General features: G+C 37.9%; 2 protein-coding genes across 2 annotated transcripts; one reads left to right on the top strand and one right to left on the bottom strand.

Moving 5' to 3' along the window:
- Positions 1–28: 28 nt before the first annotated feature.
- Positions 29–3,430, bottom strand: xkr9 (XK, Kell blood group complex subunit-related family, member 9). Its single transcript, XM_024280439.2, has 4 exons — positions 2,898–3,430; positions 1,913–2,317; positions 1,488–1,702; positions 29–1,406 (listed from the first exon to the last, which is right to left on the bottom strand). The coding sequence occupies exons 2-4, from the start codon at positions 2,224–2,226 to the stop codon at positions 781–783; spliced, it is 1,155 nt and encodes a 384-aa protein (XP_024136207.1). The 5' UTR covers positions 2,227–2,317; positions 2,898–3,430; the 3' UTR covers positions 29–780.
- A 720-nt stretch (positions 3,431–4,150) lies between these two features.
- Positions 4,151–9,955, top strand: tram1 (translocation associated membrane protein 1). The gene is made up of 11 exons (XM_024280493.2): positions 4,151–4,474; positions 6,061–6,124; positions 7,129–7,250; positions 7,326–7,442; positions 7,513–7,571; positions 7,666–7,750; positions 7,856–7,926; positions 8,017–8,121; positions 8,203–8,346; positions 8,635–8,786; positions 8,867–9,955. The coding sequence occupies exons 1-11, from the start codon at positions 4,349–4,351 to the stop codon at positions 8,935–8,937; spliced, it is 1,116 nt and encodes a 371-aa protein (XP_024136261.1). The 5' UTR covers positions 4,151–4,348; the 3' UTR covers positions 8,938–9,955.
- Positions 9,956–10,315: the final 360 nt, after the last annotated feature.

Raw genomic sequence — 10,315 nt, 5'->3', positions numbered from 1 at the left:
ACATAGCTTATGTCTCTCGGTTGTTCTGGGAACGCCTCGGGGTGCCCCCAGAGGAGCTGGAGGAAGTGACCTGGGAGAGGGAAGTCTGGGCATCTTTACGGATAGATAGATAGATGGATGGACGAACAAACGGACAGATGGATAGCCGTCGTCTTTAATTACAGAAAAAACGTTTCCCTCCATCTGCATTTCACTCTTTTTTTTGCCATTTTCAAGAAAAATCAAGGGATAAAAAAAGCTTTTATTTTGATATCTATTTATCTTTTAATCCTGCTTATATTTCAATTTTTATATTCCCAATTACTCCCCTTAATGGGCACTGGAGCCTATCCCAGCTATACTTTGGAGCTAAACTAGCAAGTAAATCACTAGCACCATCAAAGCACCATCATGAAAAGTGTTTTTGGACTGTGGGAAGAGAACAAGCCCCATTCAAATTTCACAAAGAAAAACCCAGCCTGGATTTGAACCAGCGCCTCCTTACCCTACTAGCCCCCTGATATACCAATCGTAAACTAACAGTAGTGAAATAAAAAAACAAAACAAACAAATAAAAAAGACAAGTTTTTCAAAGAATTAAAAAAATATATATTTATTTATTAAGGTTTGTCTATGTTTTAAAATATTTGCAATAGAATCCAATAAATATAAAAAACATTACTTTCAAACACTAAAACAGCAAAAACTTGATTTGGAGTCCACAGATTCATAAAATTAGACTTCATTCTACACTTAACTCTTCTCCCCAAAATCTATAAATATGTTACGAAATGACTTCAATCAAGGTTGAAGAAAGCTCCTCATCCTCCTTGTTGCCGTTGCTTCTGTTTCTAAGCCATCGACCTCATCCGGCTCCTGTTGCATGCCTTTAGGATGCAGGAAGGAGTAATACAAAATGAGGCACATGTATCCAAGGATTGTAGTTCCACCAATTAAACCTGCTGTCCACAAAAACTTGCATGTCTGCGGTCCTGGCACTAAAAGGACAAATAATATTGGAGCTGCTATGTTTAGGATGGCATGCGAAATGTAATAGACAGTCATGACTAATTTGGTATCCTTCCCTTTCACGTTGAAGAAGGTGAAAACGAGGATGGCTCCCACGATTGTGCGGTAAAAGAACTCAAGGGCTTTGGAAGTGCAGAAGTTGGTGTTGAGAAAGTGGACCCAAACGGTCAGCAGTAGCCAGAGGACGGTCAGGGCCGCCGTGCTGTAGACGCTGACCGTGATGAGGAGGCTGTAGCTGAGGATGCAGCTGGTGAGGGTGAGGAACTTATAGAGTAGGTAGACCCCTCTGGAAGAGAGCGAGGGCATCCCTCTGACATGGGGGAGGGACCTGCGCAGGTAGCTGCTGTAATCCATCAAAGAGTGAGCCACGTTGATGAGAGAGAAGGCAACAGACAACCCTGAAAGAGAAGGAGGAGCGGTCTAAATCCTATTTGAAGAAAATGCATTCATTAAAAAATAAAAAGGTTGCATCTCCTTACCTTGAATGAATGAGGTCTCATTCTGGCTTTGGATTATGCAAACCTGCAAGAGAAGCTGAGGAACACTCTCCAGGAAAGCTTCAAACACCTTGAGCATGCACAGGTCTGCAGCCATGCAGAAGAGGCGATCGTGGTGTGTCTCCGTACCTCCTGCTGGGGGGGAATTGGCTGTATTCCTAAATACTCTCCAGCTTTCCTTTAGCAGCTGGTAGTACCTAGCAACAGACAAAGCAGAAACAGATCATTCCACACATGAGACACAATGATGGATTTGCAGAAATCGACTTCATTCCAGTTTGCACACAACATGAAACTGGTCTTGTTTACATCCTTGAGTCACAGCTTACAAGGCACTCCTCCTTAATAATCTCCAAGTACATTACATAAGATACTACTTTATCATTTTACAGAGTACATTACGTTACCTGTAAATGATGCCCAAGCCAAACATGTGCACAGCGGTGACCCCGGCGTTAGGCGTCTCTGGCTTCTTGGCGTCGTCCCTGTACCAGGCGTAGCTGAAGAGTTGTGTCGACAGCGTCCCAGTGAGGACGAACATCATTGTCATTCCACCCCATAAATACTGCCCGTCTTTGATATAGTTCACGACCAGATTGATGTCTGTCACTATGTCTATAAAATAAAGAATAAGTCCCCAAAATAAAAATATTGTGCGCGTTTTAGACCATCGAATAAAATCCATCTCCTTCAGGACATTCTCTCTCACAGGGATACACATTTTCTTCAATCTGGGGTGGAATTTGGCAATCACACTTTTTAAATGTTTTCTTTAAATGTCCTTTTTGCTAACTCTTTCCAATGTGGTTCATCTGAAAACAGAGGAGAAGACACTTTTTTTAAAAATAGGAATTGTTTGTTGTGAACCTGCAACAGCTTTAATCACAGATTAGGCAGAAAGAAACCAACCTTTACCTGTGACTGAAAAAAGAACAGATAAGGTTGTATTTGTTCTTTGTATTTGTTCTTTAAGAGTTGTTACGATAAGTTAATCAGTCTCTGATAAATGATAAAACTTAACCTACCTAATAACAAATAGTTAGAGACATTATTAAAATGGTCAACACTATGAAACTATTGCTCTTTTATAAAAATTAATAATATTTAATGTTGCTATAAGGATTAAATAATATGATATTGTTCATTCTCCTAAATAAACAAGTTTGATTTATTTTCATTTATAGCTATGTTCATTATCAAAATCTAAATAAACCAAAAATGAAATAATAAGCTCAACAAAATAATAATTTTAGAAAATAAACAAATAAATACATTTCATTAAACATTGTATCAATTTAATACCATCATTTCTAAATAAAAAAAATGCTAAGTTGCCAACTAATATCCTAAAGTCACATTTATTACATATCAAAAAAAAAGTTTTAAACTTACAGTTGTGCTTTGTCCAATCCTGAAGAGCTGTGTGAAACGACAACAGAACCATTCTGCTTTAACACTTCTATTTCTCTGAAAGGATGTGATAAGTCCCACCCCTGTCAAGCTCTGAAGTCCACACAAATTGTGCAACCCATCTTGTGACTGCCTCCATGTAGGTGTGTGAGCCTGGGTCACACATCCGTGTCGCTCCTGAGAACTTTAAACATGTGATTACCTTAGATGCCAGCAGTCCGTTGATGCAATCCTGAGGTTTATGCTGACGCGTTATAGGAGTGAAACAGGAATCTTTTATCTTCTGATTGCTTTGTCGGTCGGAATATAGTCACACTTCCTAGAGTGGCTTTACTTTAATTCAAGTGATTACAGGAAATCTCATAAGATGTCTGATCATTCTGTATTTGACGTGACTTTCCATGGATGTAAACCTTTGTTGATTGTTTATTATGTTTGCTTTGATTGCTTGAAACAAAAAAATCCTAACCAAATTTATTTTGAAATGTATGTAAATAAAACGTGCAAGAAATTGAATAAACTTAAAAAACAAATCCTAAATTAAAACATTAAGGGATACTTTATTATTACATTAGTAAGATGATGATTACATGATAATGTAATAAATTTTCCAATACACTGCAAGTTATTTAAGTTTTAACTTATAGTAACTTAGTGTGAAGTTCCTCTTTTTGCAAAAGAAGAAGTGTTGGATTTCCTGTATTTTCAAATGCAGGCTTCTTTCAAGATGCATTGTTCACACTAGGTGATAAAACTTGTTATCTTATCGGATGAGATGAGATCACCAAAATCAAGTGGACAGCTACACATAGGAATATGATCATTTTGTTATCAAGCTATTTAAAAGTATGACATGGTAAACTTGTTCTATGTTGTATCCTGCCTTGTATCAGGCCAATTCAGTATCATATTTAGGAAATACACACAAACTGTTCACAAATGCACACACTCCTCTTTAACAAATTTATATTCGTCCAAACACGTAATATAAATTCAAACATGCTGTCATCTGTTTCACAAATGCAAATGAAATGTCTCACAAAAACACATGCTTTGCTTCACAGATATATATTTATGCAAAAACTTAAAAATATATATACAAATTCACATGAACTGGCCTGCTGCTCTTTTTCTCAAATGGTAGGCCTCCAAGATAAAGTGAAACAGAAAGCTGGACTTATTTTGCAGGAGACAAGCGCTTGTCTTGACCCTCCGGGCCTCTAGGTGGCAGCAGAGGGCTCCAACTGTTTTGTCTGGGAGCAACTCGTAGAGCCTCCCACTAACAGAAGAGTGACACGCCATTCAATCGCCGCCTGTCCCTGCGACTAAAGGAAGCAGACGAAGCTTTGCGATTTCTTCCAGAGAAGGTTTACCATCCTGTCTACAAGAAGAGAAAACTCGCGTACACCGACAGTTTCGCGAACTGCGTCGACATGGGAATCCGCAAAAAGACGACAAACAAAAACCCTCCAGTGCTAAGCCATGAGTTTGTCATCCAGAACCATGCAGATATTGTTTCTTGCGTTGCTATGGTGTTCCTCCTCGGGCTGATGTTTGAGGTGAGTCTTCTACGCGCTGATCGACTTTTAACCCGCACGCGGAGAATGCCGATTTATACGTCCCCATCTGTCTGAATCTGACATGGCTGTCTGCCTGATCTATTCTTCCACTACTTCCTCCCGTTAGCGAAACTTTTCAGTTCGGGTTGGCCTCTTGTTGTTTGCGTTTGTGCTTAATACACATCTTATATTTCCCCCCGAAAAAATGTTTTAGCTTGAGGTAATAAAGCAGCGCTCGATTTCCATCTGACTGCTTCAAGTCGGAATTTTATGTCCCGCCGTTTGTGATTTTAAAAAATAAATACATACGTAATATACAGTGTGCAAATATAGTCGTAAAATAATTAAACTGCATGTTTGAAATACTTTTCTAATCTCAAAAGGTTGGAGTATTCTGCAATACTCTTCTTGCTTAGTTTGTGCGTAGATGTCTTACGTGGCAATCACACAACGGTTAGTAGGGCTGTCAATGGAGAAATCCGCTATCCCCAATCCCTAAAGTTGTATTAGCATCTAAATGGCGCTAAAAGTGGCATGGGTTTAATAGGGATACAAAGCATGATTTTGTAGCGGTTTCACTCATATGTCTATAAATACACTTTTTTAATCTAACCCATTGTTGATCTACAGCGGAAAGCAACGCAGCCAGAGTCCTATTTGCTACACTTTGAAGTACTTCCTGTTTGTGGTTTTCAAAATAAAGTATTCGTGAATTAAAATTGGTCTTCAATCATCTTCTTTTGTCACTATAGTTGTAAAATTCATTTATATGTATAAAAAAAGTATGAAAATGTATTAGTAACCGATACACGTGTCGTACTTTTATCCGAAATGTACACGTTGCCTGCAAAGTCGTTTTGTTGTGAAAGTCTTAGTCAGCATTTCCTGTTTAAGTGCGAGTAAGCTAGTACTTTTTTTCTTACTTCCCTATAACTTCCCCTAAATTTTCTCATCGTATTGTTGCGCCTCCCTCTTTTAAAATGCATGTTAAGTTTAATCCTGAAGAGCTATTTGCTATTTTGCAAGCGAGTACTCATAAGTGTTTCCCTACTTAACTAAATGATTGACAAATACATGAGTGTATTGCGGTAATGGTCTTTTGCGTAATACTAAAGTAGACTTTAGACTGTAATTGTTCAATAAAGATCAGACATGCTTCTTCCTTTTTTAATTTGTATTTAAAACAAATAGTATTTTTTTTTTTTTTTATATTTTCACATTTTAAAAAAGCATTAGAAGAGAGAACATTTATTCTGTAAGGTAGTTTTGTGAATACAGCCCCATCCAAATGTGAGAATCTAACCTAAAACTATTTTTAAATGTAAATTTAATTTTTTTTTTTTTAATTAAAATGAAGACGTACAAAACCACAAAATGTCCTTGAACATATTTTCTCAAGTTAAAGAAGCCACTAAAATGTTTTATTTTAAATGATACTGATTCTGTGATCCCAAAAGTCTTTATTTTTGCCCCCGATTCTATTAAGATATTTAAAAATTTTGAAAAAAGAATGTACGGTTAGCATTCTGACTCATGCACCACTAAGACATTAACCAATGATTTTCTTTTAACGCTTATTTTCACAGATCACCTCAAAGTTTGCAGTGATATTCATAACTGTCCAGTACAATGTTACCATATCAACAAATGGTAAGTGATTTCAGAAAGAGATTCTTTTTTTGATAAACCAATCAAACAGCATTTTACATTTTTCGATTCTGAAAGTTTCTCATTTACATTCTGGAACAGCATTCTTGTGACCTTACTCAAACTCATTTGAGTGCTCTTCTTCTTCTTCCCTCCTTTGAAACTAAATATAGACCGTCAGTCTGATTTATAAAATTCTTCTTTAGCAAGGTTGCACTGGGGATATTTGAGCACAAGTGAAATATAGGCCACGCCGTTCACAATCCTGCTCATTTTAAGTTCATTTGTCTTTTTGCCAGGCTCAAGCGCCGTGAAAAGCCTGCGTTGTGTAAGCTGTGATTTAGTCATCTGTAAAATCTAGCCATGCCACATATTTCCCACCTAGTAAAACAAATTGCTGTGGCATTCACTGTAGTTATTTCATAACACTTTTATTTGCTGACTTTAGTAAACATTTGATTTTGTTTAGTGGAAATAAATACTGATTATCTGCTCTTGGTCTCTTTATACCCATACGAATTTAAACACCCACTCTTTTTTAGTGTTTTTAACATGTTCATGTGGCATTTTTCTAAAAATAAAGGACATATATTAAGAAAATTAAGCATTTCTGAGAATTTAAATTGTTTTGAATCAGGAGCTGACAAAAAATGCTGTTGGAAAAAGCTTATTTGTGACATAGGCGGGCCACAAGCTTTGCTTAAACAGAGACCTCTTAGCAATGGGTTGGGAAAAGGGGGGCGGGGTTGCTCCACTCCAATGAGCTCCTGAAAAACTATACCCTTGAAAACTACACTGACTTTGGCTAAGAAATAACTGGCATAACCATAAAAAGACCACTGGGAACACTTTTAAAATGAATCCAAAATCATCTGAATAAGTTAATAAACATATTTTTGTCCAGTTTGTGAAATTACACAAAAAGAACATGAATAAAAATTCATTTTGTTATTTTTATGTCTACATCATGAGGGAATTAAAGTGTGCATGTCTTGTGTGTGCCCCAGAAGGGTCAGAAGAGACAGCAGTGAACCACTTCCACCATGGCATCAAGGACCTAGCCACCATCTTCTTCTACATGCTGGTGGCCATCATCATGCACGCCATCATCCAGGAGTACGTGCTGGATGTAAGTACACTTTCACTCCTTGAGATTTTTTTAACCCTCATAAAATTTCAAGCTTAACTTCTTCATTTTTTGCAGAAGCTAAACAGGAAAAAGCACTTCTCCAAAACCAAGCACAGTAAATTTAACGAGTCAGGCCAGCTGAGCGCCTTCTACCTGTTCTCTTTTTGTTGGGGGACGAGCATCCTGCTTTCTGTAAGCAAACGATAAGGAAAGTTTCTCGGTTTATGTCCAACGATGTATCTATAAGCCTTTATGTTCTCAGGAAAACTTCCTGTCCAATCCTGTCTCTCTGTGGGAGGGCTACCCTCATACCCTGATGCCGTAAGTCCCCTTTTTCTCCAAGAAACAATATATATTTTAAACATTTATTTTATATTCAGACAGTAACACACTCTTAATGTGCCGTTTCTTACAGATTCCAGATGAAATTCTACTACATTTGTCAGCTGGGATACTGGTTGCACGCCCTCCCAGAGCTGTATTTCCAAAAGACCAAGAAAGTAAGTGTGTTTTTGTGTGTGTTATTGGGACTGAAGCACACTCTTTCTTTTGTAGTTTGAAGACTCTTTGATTCATGAATTATATCTTTTGATTTTATTTTGTAGGAGGACATTCCACGGCAGCTTGTGTACATCTTCCTGTACTTGGTCCACATTGCTGGTGCCTATGTTCTAAAGTAAGCTTAGCCAGCCTTACATTAGGATTTTATTTGTAAATTAGTATTATTATTTTTTGTAATCGATAATTGTTTTTTTGTATCTTCTAGCCTGAACCGTCTGGGTCTGGTCCTCCTCGTCCTGCACTACTTTGTTGAATTCCTCTTTCACGTGTCCCGCCTGGTTTACTTCAGCAATGAAAACAGACAAATGGGGTGAGTCTCTGCGTCATAATGTCAGATTATTCAAAAAAACACTTGAATTCTACAGAAAACTTGTTTTTGTGTGTCTTACAGCTTCACCGTATGGGCCGTCTTGTTCGTTGTTGGACGGCTGCTCACCCTGTCCCTGTCTGTCCTCACCGTGGGCTTCGGCCTCGCCACGTCCGAGAGTCAAGGCTTTAACTGGGCGGCTGGGAACTTTAACATCCTCTTTGTTCGGTAAGTTGATCAAAAATCTGGTTTGGAGGTCAAAATGTCTTCTCTTTTAATCTTTTAAGAATAAAAACAGCTTTTTGCACAAATTGTACAGAAATAATTTAGAAGGAAGTGAACTCTGGTTTTGGTCAGTTGGTACAAAATGGAACCAACAGAACATGTTTTTTTTAAACCACTGACCAAAGTCACTGTGTGCACTCGACTTCCTCGTGAGCTGCTTGACATAACCTCATGTAAAACCTGTGCTTCACACGCACCGCATTCTAAATGCTGTCTCCTCCCGTCTGCTAGGATAACCGTCCTGGCAGGCATCTGCCTCACACAGGCCTTCATGATGTGGAAGTTTATCAATTTCCAGCTGCGCCGGTGGAGAGAGCACAGCCAAGCTCAGACCTTGAAAAAGAAACAAGTTCCTGCTAAGAGCAAATCAAAGAAAGAGAAAGGTAAAAAGTCACATTTTTTTAGAATTTCTCCAGCAGCAAGAACTAGCTAACTGATGCGTTCTTTTGTTTTTTTGTTTTAGCGAACGGAGTAAATGGAGTGAACTCTCACGGAGCCAATTCACCAAAAGCAATAAAAGAAAAGTCTTCATAAATGACAAAAACGAGCGTCCTCACTTTTCGCAGCTGGAGGCAGATTTTCCAGCTCCACAGCCCTTGACGTTTTTCCTGATCTCCATACCGGACAGAGGATCCTTCAGATTAGCCCGTCACTGGTCGTCCAGCACAGCTTCAGTTTCAGATATTTGCCCATTTTGTGCCATTTGAATGAAAGCAAACCCTTCAGAAATAAACAGAAACCTTATTTAAAAAGTGCCTATTCATACAGGTTGTTTTGTACAGTGTTCAATTGTAAATGTTCAGGAAAAAACCCTTCATTGCTTCAGTTTTTTTTTTTTTTTTTTTTTTTAACTGCACATTCCTTTTCTCTCTCTTTGTTCCTTGTATTTATAATTGTCTGTTGAGCTCTTCTTCTCTGTAGCAAACTTTCGTCGAATTTTCCAGAATTTATTCTCTTAATTGCCTCTTTCGCTTTTGTTTGTGATGTAGCCCCAAACACTTTTACAGATTCAGACATCCACTGAGAAAACGTATGGTACTGAATATGTTTCAGCCTTTGCTCATGAGTACATTTAAAGACGACCAAAGTAGAAGGCATCCTTTGGAAGCTGTAAGGTCACCCACAATTCAGGTGTGTGCAGAACTGCCTGCAAAGCCGTGCCAACCTTATGTAGCATTTAGATTTTATCGTAGTTGTAACAACATCCCGTGCTTAATTTTGTTTTTTTCCTCAAAACTTTATATAACATACAGTTCTACAAAGCAGTCACTTTAGGGAGCAGCTGTGTCGTCTCTTTTTCTTTTAATGTCTAAGAGAAATGGTGTCACTGTTCCTTTTAATGTGATGTTTGACTTCTCCAGAAAGGTTTAATGAGAAAAGCATGGACTCCAAATTTAATTTTACTGAATGTCCCCCATCCAACCATAGACGGTGCCAATCGATGTGGGTTGACTTCTAGACCCTTTTGACTTCTATAGAATACAGTAAGAATCTGTCACTTATGACTGTACCGCCAAACGATTCTAAAGAAATAAACTCGACCTAACTCATGTCTTGTGGTTTTCTCATTTTAGACTAAACTACAGTGTTCAATTGAAAAAATTAGCACGATGCTTTTCTGTGGAAATTTAAACTACAATTTGCAGCACCTTTCTAACAAATTCACTGACAGGTTCACATGGGTTTCCTTTCAAACATAGGATCGTGTCACTGGAGCAAATGTAGTAGTGTAATGTCAATAGTGATGGGGAAAAAACCCATTTATTTTTACCATTTGTGGTGCATCTCAACCAGAAATTTGTAAATCTAACCAAAATCAAACCAGAGATAAAACACCCTTAAAATGTCACATTTTTTAACCATATGAGTGCACTTTAAATCCTTGATCCAATTGATTTTCTGCTGTACACAG

Source organism: Oryzias melastigma, linkage group LG20, assembly GCF_002922805.2.
Source record: "Oryzias melastigma strain HK-1 linkage group LG20, ASM292280v2, whole genome shotgun sequence".
Lineage (NCBI taxonomy): Eukaryota > Metazoa > Chordata > Actinopteri > Beloniformes > Adrianichthyidae > Oryzias > Oryzias melastigma.
This window is presented reverse-complemented; position numbering and strand designations above follow the sequence as displayed.

Bases quoted from the DNA above. Each gene is read 5' to 3' on its own strand.
- xkr9 (XM_024280439.2), bottom strand. From the start codon at position 2,226: ATGTGTATCCCTGTGAGAGAGAATGTCCTGAAGGAGATGGATTTTATT. The intron at 1,703-1,912 runs GTAACGTAATGT...GTCTGTTGCTAG, and splicing joins GGCTTGGGCATCATTTACAG to GTACTACCAGCTGCTAAAGG. The intron at 1,407-1,487 runs GTAAGGAGATGC...CTTCTCTTTCAG, and splicing joins TGAGACCTCATTCATTCAAG to GGTTGTCTGTTGCCTTCTCT.
- tram1 (XM_024280493.2), top strand. From the start codon at position 4,349: ATGGGAATCCGCAAAAAGACGACAAACAAAAACCCTCCAGTGCTAAGC. The intron at 7,251-7,325 runs GTAAGTACACTT...CATTTTTTGCAG, and splicing joins TCCAGGAGTACGTGCTGGAT to AAGCTAAACAGGAAAAAGCA. The intron at 8,347-8,634 runs GTAAGTTGATCA...CCCGTCTGCTAG, and splicing joins TTTAACATCCTCTTTGTTCG to GATAACCGTCCTGGCAGGCA.